The 26,808-nt window shown below is 38.4% G+C and overlaps 2 protein-coding genes and 1 pseudogene across 11 annotated transcripts in view; all 3 read right to left on the bottom strand.

Moving 5' to 3' along the window:
• Nucleotides 1-26,456, bottom strand: part of LOC125237608 — a 49,554-nt gene extending 23,098 nt beyond the window's left edge. For 3 of the 10 annotated variants that reach the window (XM_048144768.1, XM_048144761.1, XM_048144762.1), the window contains exons 1-2: nt 26,369-26,456; nt 25,196-25,454 (exon numbers count right to left, since the gene is read on the bottom strand). In XM_048144768.1, the coding sequence (XP_048000725.1) occupies nt 25,196-25,402 (207 nt within the window). In that variant the 5' untranslated portion in view covers nt 25,403-25,454; nt 26,369-26,456. Of the gene's footprint in view, nt 1-2,542; nt 2,693-25,195; nt 25,455-26,275 lie in introns of those variants that run through there. The other 7 variants (XM_048144767.1, XM_048144769.1, XM_048144763.1 and 4 more) reach the window with 7 other exon arrangements.
• Nucleotides 5,438-7,422, bottom strand: LOC125237607 (annotated as a pseudogene).
• Nucleotides 14,778-16,485, bottom strand: LOC125237606 (cytochrome P450 6B5-like). The gene has a single exon (XM_048144760.1). The coding sequence runs from the start codon at nt 16,402-16,404 to the stop codon at nt 14,917-14,919; it is 1,488 nt and encodes a 495-aa protein (XP_048000717.1). The 5' UTR covers nt 16,405-16,485; the 3' UTR covers nt 14,778-14,916.
• Nucleotides 26,457-26,808: the final 352 nt, after the last annotated feature.

Raw genomic sequence — 26,808 nt, forward strand, 5'->3', positions numbered from 1 at the left:
TAATAAATAAATATAAATAAATAAATAATTGATCCTCTTTGATTTTAGTAACGTTCCATTTATTTTGTAAATTCCCAAGCTTTACCGCACTACGTCAAAGTTCTTTTAATTGTTTTGCGTTTGTATTATAGACGAGGTTTCTGGCTTTTAACCATTTTTCTTGCATCAGCACGTATTTGACACCTTTTTTAAATTGAAACTCCATCAAACGATAATTAAAGTTCAAAGTCCATTGCATTTACGATATTTCGCCTGACAGCTCTTGGCGCAGAACCAACTCCATCGTTTACGCATTAGTTCAAAACCAGTGTACTCACGATCCCCAATTACGTTTGCTTATTACTAATCACTGATAGCAATTAGACTGGTCTTTGATGTAAATAGGAATAAATAGTGTATGTTCTCAAGCCGAGATTTACAAGCAACAACAATATTTTATTCGCTGAATTCAGGCCAGCGTTCTGGCTGGCGTCTTGGTAAATAACACGCAGTTATAATAGACGCCAGTAAACTTTGAACAAGGCCCAATGTGAACTAAATGAAGCATAATATATTATATAGTCGACGAGATCATCGACAATTTATCGATAACTACCATTCCCTTTACCAGTTTTAGAAACTTAAGTGCGTTTTGAGGCTTAAAGGACCTCAAAATTTGTTTAGGTATTTTTTTTAAGCAAAGGCCAGAACCAAGGGCGAAGCAAAGTGTATTTTATAAATTTACTGAAGAATGCATACTTAAAAACAGCACCTGATCTTAGTCTAGCCAAAGCTATGGACGATTTTAGTAACTACTGAAATTTAAGGTCGATAAGGCCTCACCCGCACTGGAATAGAGCTTAGGTTTGGTCTGGTCTGATTCGATCTCAACCGCACTAGTTAATTTTTTTTTTTTTTTAATCTTTATTAAAGAGCTTTATCGCTTAGCGATTATGTCGCTATTCTTTAGGATTTGTGCCGCAGCGAACTTTAGTTCGTAATATTTGATAATGTGTTTATTTTCCCCTCACTAGCTCGGAAACACGTGTTTTGTCCTTTAATACCAGCGGGTAAAAACGAATTTTATCCACTAGTGGGTAAAGTAATTTGACCTTGAATAAAGTCAAATTAACTGCTTTAAAATTGATAAAAGTGGGTGAATCTAGTAATAAAAATGATTTACCACCTGTGGAACTACTGGAAGCAGTGATAAACGCATTTTTTGCGTTGTAGTTTCCTCGCTATAGTGAGGGGAAAAGTTTTGTGTTACAGTCGGGTGCAAATGTATTTTACTTCTCGTGTGTTAAAAAACTCGCAAGTTCAGGATTCTATTCTCGAACCACTCGCTTCGCTCGTGGTTCAACTATAGAATCCTTTCACTTGCTCGTTTTTCAATTCCACACTCGACGTTAAAATACAACTTTGCCCCCTTGTATAACAAATAACTATTATAGTGTGTCAGTATCCGATTGGTGATATGAGTCATGTCATGTTTAAAAGTGGCATAAATGGAAACTTTGAATGAAAGTACTTAACCGATAAATGTACGTTTTAATAAACAATGAATAACGTAAAAACTGCGTCAATCGAAGACGCAGAATAATTAGTTTTATCCGGAAACGAAGACAACATGCTTGCGAATAAGTAAAAAATATACATACATACATACAATCACGCCTGTATCCCATAAAGGGGTAGGCAGAGCACATGAACCTACTAAAGCTTCAGTGCCACTCTTTGCAAAATAAGGGGTTGAAAGAAAACGAAACTGTGACATTGCAGTGACAGGTTGCCAGCCTCTCGCCTACGCCACAATTTAACCCAATCCCACAGTCGCCTTCTACGACACCCACGGGAAGAAAGGCGGTGGTGAAATTCTTAACCCGTCACCACACAGGGTAAAAAATATAATGGAACAAAATACTAGATAATAGTACATTACGTTACGATTATAGAGGAATAAATTTGGGTAGAGTTGTAACTCCATACACCAATAAATCGCGACAATCACGCGTCAAATAGCGTGAATTATCAGTACCACTACTCGATACTAGGTGGCAACTGTGTCTCTTCTTCAAGAGTGGTACTTGATTACGATACAAGTGCGATAAATTAAATCAGAGTGATTCAAGAGGAAGGTTTAGACTTTAGGTAAGTATACAGCACGTAAACCTAATAAGGGCGATAAATGAAACCAGGCATATAATTCAATATTGTTATCATTAATTAAGAGGTGTTTTTGAGTTACTCTTAATTTCCACCGTATAGAGAATTTTTGAAAAATTTCCCAGCAGCAATGTACTGTAAACGTGGTTGCGATGACAATCAATGACAACTGTCAACGAGCGTTTAACGCAAGTGTGTTTGCATTACGTTGCGGGCCGAATTAATTTGTATGGATAAAAAAAATATTTCAATTTTAAGTAAAAGTTATCTAATTCCATTTTTTATGTCCTATACTCACCACCGTTAAGAGGTTCGCCCGTATTAGGTTTACACCCTGTATGTAATAAATACCCGTGCGAAGCGAAGTAATCAATAATCTAGTAAAATCTATGCATACGTTGTTACTCTGCACAATTCTTGAACTATTTGGAGTATCTTCCATCCTTTCTAAATTCATCTCTCTTTTCCTCCGAAGAAACACTAAAAGTTCACTTATTATATCTTCTTCTCGTTCGTCCGATATTGTATCCATGTCGTTTGACACTTCACAGATATTACGTTTTATTTATGTACTTTACTATAAGTTAATAAAGATTGTTTATATTTTAGTGTGTTTTCAAAATTATAGTCATTTTCGAATGCGACACTTATGAGATCATTTTAATGTTTATCATTAACTTTATTGGTACGTTCGTGAACACTTGACTTCTAAAGACGTCCTTCTATTCTGTTTGGTGTAACATCCACTAAGTTATAACAGTTTTATTGTCACTGAACGCTATACATTATTTTAATATTTATTTCCTGTATAATACGTTTCAATCACAACACTTTTAAATGGCAACTGTGCTATAATGTAAAATAAAAATATCGTTACATTCTCTTGGCTTAATCTAATGAAATTAATATAATGGTTGCCAAAAGTAAATAGCACACAGTGGTAGCTAGTGTATTGAAAACATCGAATTCATCTTAAGAATTTGGCAAGCATCTAATTCATAGACGATTTCAACTACAAGTTAAATTAATAATAAATGTCTTCGTAAATAAATATTACAAAGATGCTCGCATGAAAAACGGATGATCATGAGTTTTCGATATTGTTTAATATATATATACTTTTTTCTACTCGTCGACTGTAATCTGTCAATTAGGACACCACAGACTAAACTATAAGTGCTAACTTTTCAGTTGGATACTCTATGGCAGTTCCGACTCAACTATAATAATCCCATTATAGTTGACTTTAGTTAACTGTAATAATTTCAAAAATAGAACTTCATACAATTTCTATACTAATTTGCGATACGATTGCACGTGTAATCTGTATTGTACGACGTTTTAAAATATGGTTTGAAGTTTCGACGTGACAAAAAATGTGACTTTACGCACTAGTGCAGGAAAAAAGCACTGGAAACGTACACCGTTACGTTTAATGTTATCGAGTAACGTCTGAAGAACTTCTGATTAGCAGAAACGTCTGCCATCGATGCCACTAGGCTTAGAATAAATTTATGGCATCGATTAATCTTTTTTTTTTATTAGCCTCTTTTGTGTCCCACTGCTGGGCAAAGGCCTCCCCTCGCTTATTCCACTCGACCCTGTTGTCGGCATTTTCCCACCATTTTGGGTAGAATGCATCCAGGTCGTCCATCATCATCATCGATTAATCAGAAATTTATATTTGAGCATGGTTAGCGCATTGTAACTGGTGAATTTCCCATATGATTTGGAACTCCGGTTGCCGTGTAAGAAGTTTAATACGGTAGGTGTCGCTACGGGTCCCATTGACCTAAGTGGTGGAAAATTTCGCTGGCTTGGTTAAAGTCTTGGTGGCTCAGTTGGCAGAGCGCTGGAGTATCGATCCAAAGGCCGTGAGTTCAAGTCTCACCTAAGGCAGATATTTTCCACTTTCAAATTTATTCTAATTTACAATAGAGCCACAGTTAAAACCAAATATTGATTTTGCTCAAACGTGGATCATGTGTAGTCACATTAGTCACATAGCACTCTGACGCCTTTGCCTGCCTTGTCTATGAAGTTTATCAAGCAATCCAAGAAATTATAATCGTTCAGAACCCTTGGCAAACAACTGCCTATAAATCATCAATAATCTAAGACCATCAGTACGATCTCATTCCATAGAAGACGGTCGTCTTGGCATCATATGGTGTCTTAATTAGTGCGTTTTCACATTATCCGTTCCGTATCCAGACCGATATCCCATACATTACAGGCGCCATCTTGAATTTTTTCCATTGAAACCCTTCCGACATCCGATATCGGATCGGATAATTGTGAAAACGGACTAAGAGATTCCATAGAGCCATATTCGAAAATTTCTTATAAGACTAACAATACGATACAGTGAAAACTGTAATCACTGGTTAAAGATAATTATGTCACTTTTGGCTCTGAATCGTATCACTATGAAATATTGTAAGCAATGTTTGAATACGGCCGACAGACGGTTGTCTTGGGATCTATCAACAAATATTATTATATCTAATAACAATAAAAACATAAAATTATCCAAAAAAACTGTACCCTGTCGTCCCCGGTGCAAAAGTGCCCATGACGCTCGCAGCATTTCCGCGTTGGATTATTATATTGTATAGGTGATTTTATACGCTTTGAAGATGACTTGACAGCTATACCAATCTCAGTGTCAGAAGTATAATTTTTGGTCAAAGAAATCTCACTTTTGATTTGATCGTATCATTGTGATATCTTATAAAGATTGTTAGAATACAGCCGACAGACGGTTGTCTTGGCATCGTTCATCGTCTTGTATAGGGGTCGCCACTAAACGGTTAGGAGTTCGATGCCCGGGTTATTTCTGGCTAGGTCAACACGTTCGCTTGAAATTTGGACGCGATAATATTTTACATTTTGCAAACTGTGTTTTGCAAGATAATATGTACATAAATATTGAGGGGGACACCTTACACAGATTAATCCAACCCCAAACTAAGCAAAGCTCATACTATGGGTGCTAGGCGACGATAAACTTACTTATATAGATACATAGCTGGGCATTAACTCGTTAATCCGTTAATCGTTAATTAACGAAGTTAACATTTTGGTTAACGGATTAACTTTTAAGTTAACTTTAAAAAATTACGTTGGATAATAGTATTTAAGATAAGACGAGACGCAATTTTCAGAATACCAATAGGGGGAAAATTAAATAATTATGTAAGTTTAATAAATAATTATAATTTTTGTTTTGAGGGCATTTTAGATACATACATACATACATATAATCACGCCTGTATCCCATAAAGGGGTAGGCAGAGCACATGAACTACTAATTTTCAGTGCCACTCTTGGCAAAAAGGGGTTTAAAGAAATCCAAATTGTGACATTGCTGTGACAGGTTGCCAGCCTCTCGCCTACGCCACAATTTAACCCATATTTTAGATACGACATTCATTAATCTCCCCTTAAGCAAGCATTAACCTAATTTTCTATTTACGTTTGATTTCACACAAAAGATTGTTTTTACTACCAAACATTAACGTAAGTAAACAACTTCCTTAGCTATTAATGGCCACCAAACATATTCAAAACTACGCTATCCAAATAACTTACAGAAAATGTAAACAAACCTTGAATTCATAAACAATACAATAATTCTAGAATTAAAATGAATATTTCACTGTATGCTTTGATTACATTATTCACAATTTCTATTAAAGGCAATTTTACTCATATCCTTAATCGCAACAACTTAAAATCCAGATCCGTCCGCGTCAGTAGATATCTTCGACGTTTCTATCTGTCTCTAGGTATCAGCTCAATATCAGTGTCGATCTGTCTCAACTGGAACTGTCCTTTAGCGTACTTCCTCTTGGAGCAGTCACGGTGGGACACAACGTCGTAATGTCGCAGCAAGTGCAGCAGCCCTGCTAGACACTGCAGCCGCGCGTACCGCATCCCGATGCAGATCCGAGCGCCCCTCCCGAACGGCAAGTACCCCCCTCACTCCTACTCTTGTTCTCCGGGGAAAACCTCTCCGGGTCAAACCTCTCAGGCTCCGGAAAGAACTCAGGGTTGTAATGCATATCGAACACTGGGATATATATCCTCGTTCCCGCTGACACTTTTATATTCCCAACAGGGAGCACTGCATCGCTGACACACATTCGCCCGATGAAACCTAGGCGCGTGCATTCTTAAAGCTTCACTCAAAACTTGATCTAAGTATTTCATCTCGGAAACTACATCGTATGTGATAATTCCATTGTGCTTCTCGAAAGTTTCGTCGATTTCTTTATGTACTTTATTAAGGATCTCTGGATTTTTGCCTAGTTCAATAAGTGCTCCAAATAATGCGCTGGCTGTAGGTTCGACGCCAGCGATGAAGAAGAAGAAACCCTGGGCAGCAAGCAGCTCGTCTGATGGTTCAAGTTCTTGGCCCGTCTCGGTATCTTTCATCGTCCCAGCCTTCTGCAGACTCACACAAACATCAGCAAAATCGTGTTTCTTTACATCCTCTTTTTCCCTAGCTCTTAATACTTGCTTTATCGCGTCAATGAACAGTGGTTCATGTTCTTTAAACAATTTCAAACCTATACATCTGCTAAAAGCTTCACTGGCATTAAGGATCGTGAACCTTAGGTTAGTTCGCCAGTTGACCCTCACGGCGTCTCTCGCCATCTTCAAGAAAGGTGACTTGAATGTAGATTCTGTACCGATTCCGAACACCGCGGCCGCGATGGCTGCACTACAGAACTCGTTCATTGTATCGAATCCATTAGCTTTCAATTTCTCCGGATTTTCCTTTAAATATGCCACGAAATCCTGCGCGCTTTTGTCCATAATATAGAACATGTTTTTGAGTTTAGTCGCAGTGAAGAGTGGCGTCATTTTTTGTCTCATCAGCTTCCATCTTGTACCATTCATGAAGAGCAGGTTGTCTGCTAACAGGTCGCCATCGTTGACGGGAACTCCTCTGTGGTTGAAGGATTGGAAGTCGGTTTGAGTGATATGCTGAACGTTCTGCGGGTTGATTACGAAGAGGCTTGGGGTCATGAAAGATCCGATTCCAACAGCAGGTTCGTTCTTGTACTTGTTGTAAAGGTCGCTGAGGACCTCGAACAGTGCCTTCTCGGTAGTGAGAAAGTCCCAGAAGATGCCCATAACTTTATTCTTTTCGTAGAAGGCGACACCGCGTTTTTTCCAATAGTTTTCATTGTATCGACCTCCGAGATAAATAAATATGAGACCAATGATAACGACCAGTAATATAGGAAACATTGTATCCGTGGGACGACCGAATGTGTACTAATTGTGAGTTGACGCATAATTCTATTTTATACTCTTTTTCCTTTATCTCCTATGGTAAGTACTTCAATCTAATGACCTCTTGAAATACGGTTATCTGTAATTTGTATGATGACAAGAAGGATTTGAGATGTAATTAAGTGCAAACGATGTATGTTGTTTATGTTATTGCTTTCTCATTTGCTCGCATGGATATTAACATACACAGTTGAAATCGTTTTGATGGAAAAACATGGGTGTCCTAGGAGCCAACTGTGCTGTGGGCTATGGGTTGTGGGCGGTTGCGGTGTGGGCATGGGCTTGCAACCTGTAATGTCGCAATTCAGCAGTTCTCGAAAAGTTTCTACAAAAATTAAGGAAAACATTAAATTTGTTTTTATTATTCCTATTTTGATACCAAGTTTTTTTTGATGAATTGAGATTTTAGTAAGTTTTATTTCGTCATTAAGGTTCTCTAGTATCTATATTTTCTTAATTATAACAATTATCCTGTATATATTATATCTCTCGAAAGTCGACTTACTTATATATAAAATTTGCTGACGTGGCTATGTACAAACTTTTTAAGAACTGTTCAATTTTGTTTTCTTTTAACCCCTTAACACTTTCGAAACCGGGCTCTACGCGGCGCTACGACATTTTCGCTACATACGGGGAAACCCATGTAATCGGCTACGCTTCTACGAGCGGTGTACCCGACAGTCGGGTTCTTGGTAGCGAAAGTGTTAATAATTGCCAAGAGTGGCACTGGTACTTGAGCAGCTTCATGTGCCCTGCCTACCTACTTTACCTGCCGTTATTGGGCCTTATTGCTTATTGGAATTGGTTGTGTATTAATAAACCTCTTTATGCTATAATACATACGTATAAATTATTTAATGTTTACATAATATTTAAAATATTGAGTCTGGTACATTTTATAAACTTTTACATGTTAATGACCTCATTAGTTAATTTGTCTGTCATACATAGGTACTAATTTAAAAGCGCTGATAGCCTTGCGGTAAGTACGTGCGACTTTCGTTCCGGAGGTCGCGGGTTCGAACCCCGGCTCGCACCAATGAGTTTTTCGGAATTTATGTGCGAAATGTCATTTGATATTTGCCAGTCGCTTTTCGTTGAAGGAAAACATCGTGAGGAAACCGGACTAATTCCAATAAGGTCTAGTTTACCCTTTGGGTTGGAAGGTCAGATGGCAGTCGCTTTCGTAAAACTAGTGCCTACGCCAAATCTTGGGATTAGTTGTCAAAGCGGGCCCCAGGCTCCATGAGCCGTGGCTAATGCCGGGATAACGCAAGGAGAATGATGACATAGGTAGGTACTAACAGACGATTGTCACTTCTGCTGGGCCGGAAGGTTCGCTTTTCGTACTCATGTTACGCGCAATCAAGTTAAAAACAAACCGATATGTAAACAAATAGGTACGGGCTAAAGTTCACTGATAAAAATATTTTTATAACAGTTCCACGTGTGGAACTAATTACGAAATAATATTGTTATGTTTATCCAAGGATATAGAATTTACAATCTTCATAATCATACCTCAATTTTTAGCGCCACCTATTAAATAGTATCATTAACTACACTGATGATGCCTACAATTTTTTTTTCAAAATATGTATTGACGTGATATTAAAATAAAGCCGCATGTCATTTGTTGTTATAAAAAACAAAAACACGCAAAAATATTAGGGGAAAATAAAATTTTTGCCACTTCCAGGCTGGGAAACAGCGCCATCTAGTTTTAAGCCTAAAGGGCCCATACATTTCAGAGGTACGCTTTTATGTATGGCTTTGTCTGTCCCGATATTATATCGTCCTTGGTTTAACTTATCAATGTATAAATTGCAGGAGTTTTTCAAAGTTACCGTTATCACAGTACAAGGACGACTCAGAGTTAGGGCCCATTTAGACAGTACGAGAACTCGCATACGAGTTTTACTACATTGCGGTATTTGATGGCTGTGCTGAATGCATTTAACCTCCACAGCCCGCAATGTAACTAAAATCGCATGCGAGTTCGCACGCCGTCTAAATCAAGCCTTGTGTCTTTCGTGGGCGACGGTCGCGCGACCGTCGCCGTCGCGTCTCATCGCATCGTCTACTTTCTATATCGATAAGGCTTGATTTCGTATGCGTCGCATCGCCGTCGCGCGACCATCGTGCGACCATCGCGCGACCGTCGCCCACGCAAGCCACGGCGTTACTCTCCGGCAGCGGTGACGCGAAAGGTACATACTGCGTTCGAAAGCACGTGGCACGTGGTTGAACAAAATTACTACTTTTAATATTAGAAATATGATTTGTTGTTTGTTTGTAAAACTCCTAAATTATCAATAAATAATCTTGTTCAAATCTAACTCGTTTCTGATTGTTAATATCAGAAGCCGGGATAAAGAGACCATTCCCACATCATATTTTTTTTTTTTTGCTTTTAATACCGTTTATTTTGATTCCGTTAAAATTTTACTAAATTTAGCTTCCTACCCACCTTTGTTTACGTTGCTTTTAAGAAATATTTTACATTTCATTGGCTTTTCGTTTATTACTCTTTTGGTATTTGTTTATTTTCTTAACTTCATTGGTATTTGTTTTTAATTTTGTTGATTTTTAAAGTTGTGGACGATGGGTGGTACCAATCGCTCACGTTCGCGTAATAGACGCTCACCTGAATCGCGCGATCGACGTATGCGCAATCAACATTCTCGTGGACGACAGGCTTCGATTGAAGACTCTGGTAGTTATTCGCGTGATCGTTCATCATATACCCGACACTCGCGTAGTCATTCACGTAGTTACTCGCCTCGCCATCGCTCGCGAAACCGACGTTCTAGGGATATGCGTTCAAGGGGCCGGTGTTCGCGTAATCATTCGCGTAGTGACTCGCCGCGTAATCAGCGCTCACGGAAACGACGTTCTCGAGAATCTCGAGATAGATGTTCTAATAATCGGCGTTCGCGTAGTATCTCACGTACTCCTTTGCCGTATGCTAAACGTTTGCGTCACCATCGGTCGAGTTCGCGAAGCCACCGTTCTCGTGATGAACGCTCACTGTCACGTGCGTCTTACTCGTGTACAAAAAAAGCCAACAGTGGTGAGAGATGTCGATCGGCGTACACGCCCCCCGTGACACCAACGAAAACAAATAATGAGTCATTGAATTCTTTGATGTCACGATTAGACGCGTTAGAAAAGCGTGCGCATAAGGAAGTGTCAGTGTCTACAGAACCCTTGAGTGAACCAGTTACAAACCAAATAGTAGAAGCAATTCAATCATTAAAGTCAGTAAGTGTAGACCGGTATTATGTTTCGAATTTTGATCCCAGTATCCACGATGTGGACTCTTGGTTTAGTGAGGTTGATCGGGCTAAACTTGTAAACAAATGGAATGATCGTGAATGTCTCTCGCGTATAGGGAACTGTTTAAAGGGTGATGCTAAATCATGGCTTAACGAGTGGGTTTCTAACGACCGAACATGGACCAATTTTAAAAACGTTTTAAATCTTTGTGTGTTAAAAAAATCGATTCAGCCGGTATATTGTTTGAGGTCATGTCCAGTAACTCTGATAAATTTCGTACCTATGCCGAATATGCACGCCGGACGCTGTTGCGGTTGCGTACCTATAGTAAAGGGCCTCAGTGATGATTTGATTACGGAAATTGTTTTGCGTGGTATTAATGACCCTCAAGTAAAAGCAGCCGCAACAAACGCAAACTTAAAACCTGCCGATTTAGTAAACTATTTATCTGCTTTTATAAAACCGTCAACGTCTAATAACCGCGCCGGTCGCCAAGGTACTTTTAAGCGTGATGGTATTGTGAAAGCCCATGGATTTAAGAGTGCGTCACAAGGACCAAAATGTTACAATTGCGGTGAGTTTGGTCATAGGCAAGCGTCGTGCCCTAAACATTCAAAACCTTCTGAGTCAGGATCCGCCGAGCAGAATCCTAATAAAATCAATTCCCCTGATCCTAAAGCTAGTAGAAATCCAAGGGTATGTGTTTATTGCAAAAAGTCAGGTCACGATATTAAATCATGCTTTGCCAAACAACGATGTTGATCAACAGCGTAACAATAATAAGAAAGTTAACTTTTGCTCTGCCCCTTCTGAAGATAGTAAGGACCTCGTGGTAGGTGTCATTCAGGGCATTCCAGTAGACATTTTAATATCGAGTGGTGCGAGTACTTCCTCACGATCGCTACGAGTTGAAACTTTTAGCTGCTTCGTACGGGAAAACAACCTATGCTGCTGCTCAATACATGGTTCCTTGGACGGGTGAATGGACTCCCGAATCATGTTCTGGTTTTTTTGAGGGTGAGTCTTCACGCTATCGAATCCAGGAAACAGTGTATCTGTTGTGGATTCCTTTCTGTCGACGTTGTGCAATGCACACTCGACCTCTGTCTGTCTATGTGGTACACCGATAGGTTTACCCATGACCTCTGTCTGTCTATGTGGTACACCGATAGGTTTACCCATGACCTCCGTCTGTCGTAGTGGTACGCTATTATGTATACCCGTGACCTCTAAATCTGATCGGCTTTGCAAACCGATCAGTCACCGTACAATGTGCTCACACGGTGTTTTTATTACGCATGCTTCGTTAGTTATTTTCACATATTTTAATGTACGTAGCTCCCAGTATGTGTTCTATTTTGTTTAATAGTTACAATTAGTAAGTAGTCCAAATAACGGGACTACTTTTGGTTTTACTTTGGGATACGAACATTCAAATATGATTTAGATTTATGATTAACTAACTCAACTAATCACACTAAAATAGACGTAGGATAGCGTGTTACTCGACATCGTCCAAAGTAAGATGTTGTTATTTAATACTACTAACCATAAATATTAGTATAATAATACCACATTATATCAGACAGAAAACACAAAAAATAACATTATTCATATTAATATTGTCTTCGGTTACCGCGATAGTTACTCATGAAATAAAACTATGGTTACGGATTAAGTCGCGTAATAATGAATTTAAAATTCATCCCGACGTTTCGAACTCTTTATAGCGTTCGTGGTCAACGGGTGACTGAGGAAAAATTACAATGTGCAAAAGCTACCCACATACAAGAAATATTAACGAACCATGACCACAAATAATATAGATTTTTAAGGCAGGTTCACACACTATTTATAAAGTTAGTTATACAATATTCAAAAAATTTACCATTACTATGTTAAAAAATAATTAACCAATTAATCTACACAAAATTGACGAAAAACAAACTGCAAATGTCCAACACCATACAACACAAATGCCTCTCAGCCTTCGTCGTGCTTGTTCCATTATCAGATGTACTACTGTACTACGTTTTTTTAATAGTATTTTATGCAACAGGCGTTTAAAGGAGGTCAAAAAAGACGAGTGGCGTGGGTAACAATTTGAGGCGAAGCCGAAAATTGTTATTAAGACGCCACGAGTATTTTTTGACTCAGTTAAACACCGTTGCATACAATACTTTTTCTATGACCATGCACTTACTTTTGAATAGTTTTCTAGAATAACTTTCGTGAAATTCGCACTGTTTCCTATAAGTATTTTGACTTGTCCTCTGCAATGTTTTTGCACTCACCCTGTCGCTCGCACTCCCCCGCGCCGCCGCCCGCCCCCGGCCGGCGCCCCGTGGCCCGCTATATCCCTTAACGGCTACCTAACAATGCTTTAAGAGCTATATCGTATGCGTGGATGCGCGGGGCGCCGGCCGGGGGCGGGCATCTTTTATGTAAGATTTTAACGATCTATGCACGACACGGTAAATGACGAATAACAACACGGGAGTAGAAAAAATTATTATACGCGATTTAATCCGTTTCCATAGTTTTATTTCATTATGCATATTATTCTTATCCACGTTTATCCAAATCCGCTTGCATGTGTTGCGTACGTACATGACGCGCTTGTGTGCACCGCGCGGCGTACTTTTGTTAGAAGAGTTATTACTGGTTCTATACTGTGTCATTGCTACGTAGGTACTTAGGTATATCTCTGTTTACTAGGAAAGACAAATTTATCAACGAAGTATAATAAATAATATAGAAGTCGTCGATCATGTCATATCATAGGTTAAAATACTTAAAATGCGACTACGAGCGTGAAATTGATAACAGAATGTACTTTCATATTGTTAATATACAGAGTGGGGCCTGTAACAAAGGCGAAGAATTGAACTGTAGGCTATTCTCCTTATACTGATCAACATTTGTTCAGTGACTTTTAAAAATTATGAAGTATTTAAATTTTTAATTTTTCATACAAAATAAATATTAGCTTCAATGTACGCCATTATTGTTGTCATTGACGTTGTCTGTCACACTTTAGACTTAACAGAATTCGCAATACATTACCTCTTAGAAAAAACTTTCAAGGGTGATTAAAATCAAAATACAAGTTATTTTTAAAAGTCGCCGAACAAATGTTGATCAGTATAAGGAGAATAGCCTAGAGTTCAATTCTTCGCCTTTGTTACAGGCCCCACTCTGTAGATTCTTCTTCTACTATGTTGTTTGTATGAAATAAATAAAATAATGTTCACCACACCAACTGATAAAGGGTTACTTTGCTATTCGAAAACAGATAGCAAAAATTGCATTTTATCCACAAGAGTGCAAAGTAATTTCATACAAATTTTAACTTGATATCTTGAGCTGGTTGATAGAAATTACCTAAATAAATGATGATTTTGAATAAATTGTAAATATTGAACAAATGATAGATTTGATTTATTTTGATGTTTTTTTTTTATGGGATAGGAGGCAAACGAGCAGACAGGTCGCCTGATGGTAAGCGATCACCGCCGCCCATGGACACCCGAAACACCAGAGGTGTTGGAGGTGCGTTGCCGGCCTTTAAGATGGGTGTACGCTCTTTATAGTCAGTATTTTGTTCGTCTTGGTGTGGTGAAAAATTTTGTGTTTCACTCGGCGGCAAAGTTTGTTTAACCTTCGTGCCTTGAAACACTCGCAACGCTCAAGATTCCATTTTTTGAACCACTCGCTACGCTCGCGGTTCAATATTGGAATCTTTCGCTTGCTCGGGCTTCAATATTGACACGTGCGGTTAAACAACAACTTTGCCCCCTTGTAAAACAAATAACTATTATTCATGTGATGAGCACAGATATTTGTTCCTGAGTCATGGATGTTTTCTATGTATATAAGTAAGTATTTATCTATTTAAGTATGTATATCGTCGCTTAGCACCCATAGTACAAGCTTTGCTTAGTTTGGGGCTAAGTTGATCTGTACAAGGTGTCCCCCAATAAAGGTACTTAAAATTAACAACACTTAGTATATGAACTAAACATGTAATTAAAACAATAAAATAAAATTAAAGTTATATTTATATAAACAAAATATATAACCATAAATAATTGAGATATAATTGTAGCACATACATGACAGATGTAATTTTTGGATACAACTACTCCAGTAATATTAATGGCAGGTAGGTGCATCCAAAGATTACATCTGTCTTGGGATCAGCTCAATATCGTTATCAACTCGTCTCATCTGGAATTGGCCTTTAGCATACTTTCTGCTGCCAGGGACCCGGTGTGTAAGGACATCGAAATGTCGCAGTAAATGCAGGAGACCTGCCAACACCTGCAGCCGAGCATACCTCATCCCGATGCATACCCTACCACCCTTACCAAACGGCATGTAAGCCATGTCGCTACTACCCTTGTTCTCCGGAGAAAACCTCTCAGGATCAAATTTCTCCGGCTCAGGAAAATACTTTGGGTCGAAATGCAAGTCGAAAATAGGTATGTACAACTTTGTGCCTTTAGACACCTCGATGTTACCAATTGGTAGCACTGAATCGCGAGTACATATCCTGTTTATGAAGCCTACCGGCGTCTGTATTCTTAGCGTCTCGTTCAACACTTGATCTAAGTACTTCATCTCAGAAATTATCTCGTAAGTGACCTTGCCGTGTTTTTCAACAGTCTCATCGACTTCCTTCTGTAATTTGGCTTGGATTTCTGGGTGCTTCCCAAGCTCGGTAAGCGCACCAAACAGGGCGCTGGCTGTGGGTTCGACACCAGCTACGTAGAAAAAGAAACCTTGGGCAGCGAGCAGCTCATCTGTCGGCTCCAACTCCTCGCCTGTCTCCAAATCCTTCATGACTCCAGCTTTTCGCAAACTCAAACAGATATCTGTAAAGTAATGCTTCTTAATTTCATCTTTTTCCGCAGCTCTGAACATTTGTTTCACGACGCCTATGAAGAAAGGTTCCTGCTCTTTAAAGAACTTCACACCCACAGCTTTGCTTATTGAATCACTCAAATGAGCGACCGTGTATCTAAGATGAGTGACCCAATTCAGTGTAAACGCGTCTCTAGCCATCTTAAGGAACGGTGAGACGAAAGATGAATCTGTCCCAATTCCGAAGACAGCAGCTGCGATGGCGGCGGCACAGAACTCGTTGGCCCTGTCAAATCCATTCCCTTTCAACTTCTGCGGATTCTGCTTCAAATGCTCAACGAAATCTTGCGCAGTTCTGTCTAAAATATAGTACATGTTTCGTAATTTAGCAGCAGTGAAAAACGGTGTTAACTTCTGCCGCATCAGCTTCCATCTAGGTCCGTTCATGAAAAGTACGTTATCTCCAAGCAGGTCGCCTTCGTTAATGATGGGTCCTCTGTAGGTGAAGGATTGGAAGTCGGTCTGCATGACGTGGTGGACGTTCTGTGGGTCCATGACGTAAAGACTTGGCGTCATCAGGGACCCGATGCCCACCGCCGGCGCGTTTTCGTTGCTCTTGTATATTTCACTCAGAATCTCAAACATAGCTTTTTCGGTAGTCAAGAAGTCCCAGAAAAGGCCGAAAACTTTGTTTTTATCGTAAAAAGCGACGCCGCGTTTCCTCCAATAGTTCTTATTATATCTGCCTATGAGATATAGGAAGATTAACGCGACGACGACACACAGTAATATTATCGGGTACATATTGTTGACTATAATGAGTTAATGAGTAACGATAATTTTCTATCAGTGTTCCGGACGAGTACCGAGCGTCGACTAACAAAACATTTAGATTTGAAATAATTTATAGAGATAGAAACTTGCGCAGTTATTAGTATAATAATAGTGGGGGAAGTAAACACGCAGAATATGCAATTATGCACTTTTATCTCACGCGATTCCTGCTGGCAGGTTGAATTTGTATTTTTTTTAATAAAAATGTATATTTTGCTAAAAATGTATTAAACCTATAAATATTTCAAGGAGTAACCATGGCAAACGTCAGGCCTTCGATACGGATTTTCTGGATAAATATTCTTATTTTTAAACACGCTATAGAGCCCATATCGGATCGGATAATGTGAAAACGCACTAACTCGTGTTGATGTCAACCTTGTCAACCCTTCGGTCGTGTTAATCGAGAATTAATTTATGAGATCAGCAGCTGTACCTTATCCTCATAAACTCTCCATTTATAAAATGTTATAAGAACATCCATGATTTTTTGAGTATTATTGTGAAACAGCTTATCGTATTAGATGACAAAAAACAGAACGAGTGGTTTGAGCATTAAGAAAATAGGTTAATCTGTCCGTTCGCAAATAGACGACGAACTGAACTTTTGTGCCAGTTTTTGTTATAAAGACTGTCAATATGCAATATCTCTACTAATCTTGCATTGCGAGTGATCCTACACTGAGAGAAACTTGCATTGTGAATTTAACAAGTTCAACTTGTTGTGGGTTTTACCCGTTTGAAACAAAAGTATTTTAGTAAACGGAATAAATCACAATATTGATGATACAATTCGAATTTGTTCAAACAACAAGGTCAAACTTGTTAAAAGATATTTGATTGATTCAAATATATTTTTGATTCAAATGACGAGTAACTAAACTTGTAGAATGTACTAGTTACACTAATAAAATCTAATTTGTTGTTTAAACGAAAGAGCATGAAAACTGGTTGTTTTTAACACGCTTTTATTAGGTCGTCGTGTATGTAACTATGTATGTAATGGAATCTAAGGAAGCTAATTTAACCATCTTCCAGGAGTCGTAGCGTAATGAAAATTGGCAGCTATATGTAGTTCCGATGACAATACAATAATATGGTACTGTTGAGCTGATCTGATGATGGAGTCGGAAGATGTGAACTGGAACTACATGATGGAACATCGTATCATAGCCGTTTTTGGGTTTCTTAGAAAAGTCTTGTAATGAACTTTGACTACAATTAGGTTTCAAGGTCTGATGATGAAGCCGAAAGGTATGAACTGGAACTACATGATGGAACATCGTATCATAGCTGTTTTTGGGTTTCTTAGAAAAGTCTTGTAATGAACTTTGACTACGATTAGGTTTCAAGGTCTGATGATGGAGCCGGAAGATATGAACTGGAACTACATGATGGAACATCGTATCATAGCTGTTTTGGGCTTCTTAGGAAAGTCTTGTAATGAACTTTGACTACAATTAGGTTTCAAGGTCTGATGATGGAGCCGGAAGATATGAGCTGGAACTACATGATGGAACATCGTATCATAGCTGTTTTTGGGCTTCTTAGAAAAGTCTTGTAATGAACTTTGACTACGATTAGGTTTCAAGGTCTGATGATGGAGCCGGAAGATATGAACTGGAACTACATGATGGAACATCGTATCATAGCTGTTTTTGGGCTTCTTAGAAAAGTCTTGTAATGAAATTTGACTACGATTAGGTTTCAAGGTCTGATGATGGAGCCGGAAGATATGAACTGGAACTACATGATGGAACATCGTATCATAGCTGTTTTTGGGCTTCTTAGAAAAGTCTTGTAATGAACTATGACTACGATTAGGTTTCAAGGCCTGATGATGGTGCCGGAAGATAAGAACAGAAAAGGGGGGGGGGCTCGAGGGGGAAGCATGAAAGAAAGATCAACGTAGTATTTAAAATAAGTTGGGTTAGCGTTTTCTTGTGACCTTTCAGAGCAAACAAAGGGGGCTCGGGGGCGAAGCCCCCGCATAAAAGAAAGATCAACGTTGTATCTAAAATAAGTTGGGTTAAGGTTTTCTTGTGATCCTTAAGAGTAAAGAAAAGGGGGCTCGGGGGCGAAGCCCCCGCATGAAAGAAAGATCAACGTAGTATTTAGAATAAGTTGGGTTAGCGTTTTCTTGTGACCTTTAAGAGCAAACAAAGGGGGCTCGGGGGCGAAGCCCCCGCATGAAAGAAAGATAAACGTTGTATTTAAAATAAGTTGGGTTAGGGTTTTCTTGTTACCCTTAAGAGTAACGAAAAGGGGGGCTCGGGGGGCGAAGCCCCCCGCATAAAAGAAAGATTAACGTAGTATTTAAAATAAGTTGGGTTAGCGTTTTCTTGTGACCTTTAAGACCAAACAAAGGGGGGCTCGGGGGGCGAAGCCCCCCGCATAAAAGAAAGATCAACGTTGTATTTTAAATAAGTTGGGTTAGCGTTTTCTTGTGACCTTTAAGAGCAAAGCAAACAAAGGAAGGCTCGGGGGGCGAAGCCCCCCGCATGAAAGAAAGATCAACGTTGTATTTAAAATAAGTTGGTTTAGGGTTTTCTTGTGACCCTTAAGAGTAACGAAAAGGGGGGCTCGGGGGCGAAGCCCCCACATAAAAGAAAGATTAACGTAGTATTTAAAATAAGTTGGGTTAAGGTTTTCTTGTGCTCCTTAAGAGTAAAGAAAAGGGGGGCTCGGGGGGCGAAGCCCCCGCATGAAAGAGAGATCAACGTAGTATTTAGAATAAGTTGGGTTAGCGTTTTCTTGTGACTTTTAAGAGCAAACAAAGGGGGGCTCGGGGGGCGAAGCCCCCTCATGAAAGAAAGATCAACGTAGTATTTAAGATAAGTTGGGTTAGCGTTTTCTTGTGACCTTTAAGAGCAAACAAAGGGGGGCTCGGGGGGCGAAGCCCCCCGCATAAAAGAAAGATAAACGTTGTATTTAAAATAAGTTGGGTTAGGGTTTTCTTGTTACCCTTAAGAGTAACGAAAAGGGGGCTCGGGGGCGAAGCCCCCGCATAAAAGAAAGATCAACGTAGTATTTAAAATAAGTTGGGTTAGCGTTTTCTTGTGACCTTTCAGAGCAAACAAAGGGGGGCTCGAGGGGCGAAGCCCCCCGCATAAAGGAAAGATCAACGTTGTATTTAAAATAAGTTGGGTTAAGGTTTTCTTGTGATCCTTAAGAGTAAAGAAAAGGGGGGCTCGGGGGGCGAAGCCCCCCGCATGAAAGAAAGATCAACGTAGTATTTAGAATAAGTTGGGTTAGCGTTTTCTTGTGACCTTTAAGAGCAAACAAGGGGGCTCGGGGGGCGAAGCCCCCCGAATGAAATAAAGATCAACGTAGTATTTAAGATAAGTTGGGTTAGCGTTTTCTTGTGACCTTTAAGAGCAAACAAAGGGGGGCTCGGGGGGCGAAGCCCCCCGCATAAAAGAAAGATAAACGTTGTATTTAAAATAAGTTGTATTAGGGTTTTCTTGTTACCCTTAAGAGTAACGAAGAGGGGGGCTCGGGGGGCGAATCCCCCCGCATAAAAGAAAGATTAACGAATTTTTTTAAATAAGTTGGGTTAGCGTTTTCTTGTGACCTTTAAGAGCAAACAAAGGGGGGCTCGGGGGGCGAAGCCCCCCGCATGAAAGAAAGATAAACGTTGTATTTAAAATAAGTTGGGTTAGGGTTTTCTTGTTACCCTTAAGAGTAACGAAAAGGGGGGCTCGGGGGGCGAAGCCCCCCGCATAAAAGAAAGATTAACGTAGTATTTAAAATAAGTTGGCTTAGCGTTTTCTTGTGACCTTTAAGAGCAAACAAAGGTGGGCTCGGGGGGCGAAGCCCTCCGCATAAAAGAAAGATCAACGTTGTATTTAAAATAAGTTGGGTAATGGTTTTCCTGTGACCCTTAAGAGCAAATAAAGGGGGGCTCGGCAAAAAAGAAATACTTAAATTTTGTTTGAATTAGTTGAAATGTGACAATATTTTCTAATCGAGTCAAACAAAATCCCACTAGCTGAGAGCTTCAAAACAATGTATGGCGAAAGTATGTCTCTCTAATGTCTTCGAAAAGTCCGCGATGGCACATGTCTATATTGTCTATCTTTTACGGATAACTTACTAGGTATAAACATTTTCATGATAATACCGTAATAAGAAGATAGCCGCTAGTTATTATTAAGTAGCAATTAGCAATAAGTACACGTTAAGCCACAAATGGCATGTAAAATCCGCCTACTTGAAATAAATTTATGTATAAATGTTAAAAGTATTTCATTATTAATGACTAAAAAGTATAAAATAAATTAATAGTTTAAAAAACACTATAAAACACGCTTTTATAAATGCACGTAAAAGCCAAAAATAAATTATGGATCGTTCAAGTTGTCTCTATTTGTGAGCTGAAGTTTAAAAACTATGTGCTTTTAATTATAATATTTGATTGTAAAAGCGTGGGGCGCTGGAACAGGAAAGACTTTCTTGTAAACAAATACTAATCCGAACTTCCTGGCGAATGAAGTTGCATAAGAACATAACATTTACATATGCTGCCTAAGGGTTACCAAAGAGAACCAAAGATATCTCGTCCACGAACAAGAACTCTGCATCCTGTCACTGTAGACACTTTCCCCTTTTGTACTTTGATTACCGGAAAAAAGCGGCGTTCTAAGTGTCGGTGACTGTCGACTCTCCTCGCTACTAGCGCATATTTTGTCTGAGTTCGACAAACTGGTACCTACTTTGAACACTGACTTTTAATTGATTTGACTGTTTAATGTAGAACCTACTAGTCATGCTGCAACTCCAGTTAGCGCGTCAATCTGTGTAACCTCCTTCCCGTAACATAGCATAATTTGATTTATCAGCAAGTTATACAAAAAGTCTTTCCTGTTCCAGCGCCCCACGCTTTTACAATCAAATATTATAATTAAAAGCACATAGTTTTTAAACTTCAGCTCACAAATAGAGACAACTTGAACGATCCATAATTTATTTTTGGCTTTTACGTGCATTTATAAAAGCGTGTTTTATAGTGTTTTTTAAACTATTAATTTATTTCTCTCAGTAAATATAACTTTGTTTAAAACCCTCAAGCCTTACGCCGTGTCTTGCGTGGGCGACGGTCGCGCGACCGTCGCCGTCGCGTCTCATACTTCCATACCGATAAGGTTTGATTTCGTATGCGTCGCATCGCCGTCGCGCGACCATCGCGCGACCGTCGTCCACGCAAGCCTTCGCAAAACTCAGGATTCCAATTTTCAAAAGGTGACATCTATCTATATCTATAGCCTCCTCTTCTTAGTATTTTTAACCGACTTCAAAAAAGGAGGAGGTTCTCAATTCGACTGAATGTTTTTTTTTTTTATTATTTTTTTGTATGTATGTTACTCGATATCTCCGAGAATCGTGGACCGATTTTCAAAATTTTTTTTTTGATCGAACCGGTATAACCCCGAGATGGTCCCATTGGCACCAAGTCAGGGTCTGATGATGGAATCCTGGAGAAATCGAGGGAACTCTTCAAATGTTATAGGCACATGTAATGTTTTTAGTCTATTTTTCAAAGGTACACCAGTATTTACGTCTGATGGTAATAATTTTATGTGGCTGAGCTGATGATGGAAGGTCAACTCCTCAATGGTTAGGAGTTTAAGGATAATTCTTTCACTACTGTATATGTATTCGGACTGATACATATAATATCACTAGGAACCACTAAAAATCAACTGAGCTGATGATGGAAGGTCAACTCCTCAATGGTTAGGAGTTAAAGGATAATTCTTTCACTACTGTACATGTATTCGGACTGATACATATAATAACACTAGGAACCACTAAAAATCAACTGAGCTGATGATGGAAGGTCAACTCCTCAATGGTTAGGAGTTTAAGGATAATTCTTTCACTACTGTACATGTATTCGGACTGATACATATAATATCACTAGGAACCACTAAAAATCAACAAATAAATAAACTTTTTAACAAAAAATAAAACCGCCTTCAAAAATAAGCGCGTTACAAAACACGGAGAAACTAAAAAGCCAAAAATAATAAACCTTTCAATTCAGATTTCTTATCGTATTGCAATAAGCTAAACATCCAAATTATAAACAAATCAATTATTTTTGGAGTCGGTACCAGCCTGTGTATGGTTGGGTGGGGCAAACAGGCAATAGCAACCTGTTCGTCGCCTTGCTATTGCCTGTTTGCCCCACCCAACCATACACAGGCTGGTACCGACTCCAAAAATAATTGATTTGTTTATAATTTGGATGTTTAGCTTATTGCAATACGATAAGAAATCTGAATTGAAAGGTTTATTATTTTTGGCTTTTTAGTTTCTCCGTGTTTTGTAACGCGCTTATTTTTGAAGGCGGTTTTATTTTTGGTTGTTTAATTGCTTAGATGAAGTCTTTTAGCCTGTTGGCAAAGGCCTCCTCCAGCTCTTTCCAGCATTTCATCTGTCTAACCAGTCTAGTCCAGAAAGGTTTTAGTGCATTTTTAACCGACTTCAAAAAAGGAGGAGGTTCTCAATTCGACTGAATGTTTTTTTTTTTTTTTGTATGTATGTTACTCGATATCTCCGAGAATCGTGGACCGATTTTCAAAATTTTTTTTTTGATCGAACGGGTATAACCCCGAGATGGTCCCATTGGCACCAAGTCAGGGTCTGATGATGGGATCTTGGAGAAATCGAGGGAACTCTTCAAATGTTATAGGCACATGTAATGTTTTTAGTGTATTTTTCAAAGGTACACCAGTATTTACGCCTGACGGTAGTAATTTTATGTGGCTGAGCTGATGATGGAAGGTCAACTCCTCAATGGTTAGGAGTTAAAGGATAATTCTTTCACTACTGTACATATATTCGGACTGATACATATAATATCACTAGGAACCACTAAAAATCAACAAATAAATTAACTTTTTAACAAAAAATAAAACCGCCTTCAAAAATAAGCGCGTTACAAAACACGGAGTTTCACATTATCCTATCCGATATCGGATGTAAGAAGGATCTCATAGGCAAAAATCAAAGGTCGCGGTTAAATGTATGGTATATCGGTCCTATTACATTCGATATCAGATCGGATAATGTGTGTGTGAAAACGCACATAAAGTGGTTATAATTTCGTCCTTCTAAAGGTGAAATAGTAATGTATCAGTAAACTTTGTGTATTTTTATGGAATAGGTTATAAAATGTAAAAATTCACTGACCTACGGTAACGATACGGTCATTACCTCATTACCTAATGTTTCAAATTAGTATTCATTATTAGTGTTTATATCTAATAAAGTATCTGAATATATAATTTATGATGCTGTTTGGTACCTAATGTATTACATGTTTTTATTAGTTAATTGCTTTAAATGTTGTTGTTTTTGAACGAGTTAATAAAGTATGTAACGTATACATTAAAGGACAGTGGTTCAAGTGTAGCGCCTTGTCCCACACCGAATGTTAGAAGCTTCCTCATCCTCCTTGCGTTATCCCGGCATTTGCCATGGCTCATGGGAGCCTGGGGTTCGCTTTGACAACTAATCCCAAGATTTGGCGTAGGCACTAGTTTTTACGAAAGCGACTGCCACCTGACCTTCCAACCCGAAGGGTAAACTGACCTTCAAGTGTTTTCCTTCACTGAAATTATAAATATCAAATTTTGACCGAGTGTTACTAAATAAAGTGAGAAATTATATTATTTTACGAACTAAATCACACCCACTAGTCAAAAGTGTGCACTGTGCAATACAGTAAAAATAGTGAGTTTAGTAAGGTGCAGACTAACTACATAAATAATACTTGTATACCAAATACATAACATATAAATTAAAGGATAGTGGTTCCGGTGTAGCGTCCTGTACCACACCGAGTGTTAGAAGAGCATTTCTTTTTTTTTTGCCATTTTTTTTTTTAGGGAATTTTAGGTCAATTGTACTCAGAATCACGAGTACTTTCAATCTCACTGGGAGACAAAAAGTGTCCCAGAATTTCCATACATTTTTGTTACTTTCCTCTTTTTGTTACCCCATACAACATGTACGGAAAATGGTAACAAAATAAGAAAAAATCGTATGAGACATTTTTTTAACTACTAGGATTTAAAAAGCTAGTGATTCTGAGTAGAAATTGCATAATTTTTTTCAAAAATATTACACTCATAAAAGTGGCAAAAAAAGAAATGCTCAGAAGCATTTATATTGATGTTAAAGTGTTTATATTCATTTTACAAGATAATTTCTAACTACAATATAACGCCTTTAGATACAAAGAGAACCAATCTATGATATTGATCGTTTACCTGCTATACATAATTCGGTTTTGGAGCAGAACAATTTGAACTATTTCCAAGGGAATTGTTAAAAATCACACTAATGTTACACCAATTGAAAATCAAGATGTGAACGTGACTATCAAAATCCAATTTCAGTATTCAAATATACACATCTAATATGTTATTCTCATTATGGAATATCGACATAGGCCTTCAGTGTTCAGGCAGGCAATCGTCCCTATCACACTACTAGTAAGTGCGATAAGGACAGCCAGATGTTTTATCATTTATCGCGCGACCATACTTGCCTGGCAGATCCAGATCTGTTTAACTCAACAGTATCGCATTCGCGGCATATATGACATTGGTCTAGCATTAAGTTAGCTAAATATTTACATATTCTTGTATCAATTCTTGTATCTCTCCATATCCAAAGGCGTTTAAAAATATAACAAACCATAAAATACTTAAATACGGGCACCTCCCAAGCAAAAAATATCGTAACTTACCCAACTTACAGGGAATAACTTATAACTGAGGTTCGTCAAAAACTCTCGTTTCTGAGGGTCATACATGTCCGACGGCTTGAATCCTCGCTTGGTGACCAGTGAACTGTTGACGTCGTTATAACTGTCCCGATGGACAACTCGGTCGTTGACGGAGTAGAAGCTTGACATCTTGTTGGACGAATACTGGTTCTCGCTGATTGTCATCATTTTGCTTTTTACACTTTCACTAACACTGTACGAAAGTCTGGAAGCAACTGAGCTAAAAGGGGACGTGATTAATGTGTGAGTGGGAACACGGAACCGATGGTTTGTTTGTTTGTGTGTGTTTGTCTACGTCAAATCAAATATAGATTGGCCTCTATTAAATGCAGAATTTAGGAGCTTGCATGAGCATTGAGGAGTTACGGTGAAAGTTTTGGTTTTTAGAACTGTTTCATGATTTAAAAACTGGTAAATAATATTGAATTTGTGTTTATTTTTGTGACCGTTCTTGTTTACAATATGTTGTCCTTCGCTTGTTTTCGTTTGAATTTACGTTATTTTTGGCAGCAGGAAACAATACAAATACTTGTTTCTATTAAAATTGTATGTTTTGTCATCAAGACTGCCAAAAAACTTGTGTATTATTATTATTCCTCGTTTTATCAATATTATTGTATATACATATAGTAACAATTAATTTTTAAAGGGGGATTAAAACAACACAATACGTAATTATATTAACTACGAATAAAACAAACGGCACTAGTTACGCATTTAACACAAACAAACAAACAAAAAAAAAGGCACAATGTGAAACAAAAAACCAAGAAACAATACAAATACTTGTTTCTATTAAAATTGTATTTTTGTCATCAAGACTGCGTATTATAAATCAATATTATTGTATATACAATTAATTTTTAAAGAGGGATTAAAATAACACAATACGTAATTATATTAACTACGAATAAAACAAACGTTGATCTAATTTCCCAAGTAGTTTACAATTAACCAACTGACATTCTAAAATTAACTATTGAATCATTGCACTAGTTACGCATTTAACACAAACAAACAAACAAAAAAAAAACAAAAAACCAAGATGGCGGCTATCGTCACTTGTCAAAACCAATTAAAAAACACTTCGGCATTTGAAAGCACTATATTTGTTAGTATTTTGAATCTAATTACGTTGTTATTAAGACCGTTTTTCGCTTAGTTTCGGCGGACGTGTGTTCGCGCGGTGGAAATTACTGACTGACTAAAATAAGTCCTGAAACTCAGTTGCATAATACGCAGAAAAGCTCGGTCGGTAGCGGGGACCATGGGTTAGTGTTTACTGGGATAGTTTATTGTAGTAATTGCCACCAAGTACCCAGTGATTTTACTACAACGTAGTTACACCTCGGACACTCATCCTCCTTGCGTTATCCCGGCATCTGATACGGCTCATGGGAGCCTGGGGTCCGCTTTGACAACTAATCCCAAGATTTGGCGTAGGCACTAGTTTTTACGAAAGCGACTGCTATCTGACCTTCCAACCCGAAGGGTAACTAGGCCTTATTGGAATTAGTCCGGTTTCCTCACGATGTTTTTCCTTCACCGAAAAGCGTTAATTACACCTCGGACAC

Source organism: Leguminivora glycinivorella, chromosome 21 (assembly GCF_023078275.1).
Source record: "Leguminivora glycinivorella isolate SPB_JAAS2020 chromosome 21, LegGlyc_1.1, whole genome shotgun sequence".
Lineage (NCBI taxonomy): Eukaryota > Metazoa > Arthropoda > Insecta > Lepidoptera > Tortricidae > Leguminivora > Leguminivora glycinivorella.

Coding starts and splice junctions, on each gene's coding strand:
- LOC125237606 (XM_048144760.1), bottom strand. CDS start 16,404: ATGTACCCGATAATATTACTGTGTGTCGTCGTCGCGTTAATCTTCCTA.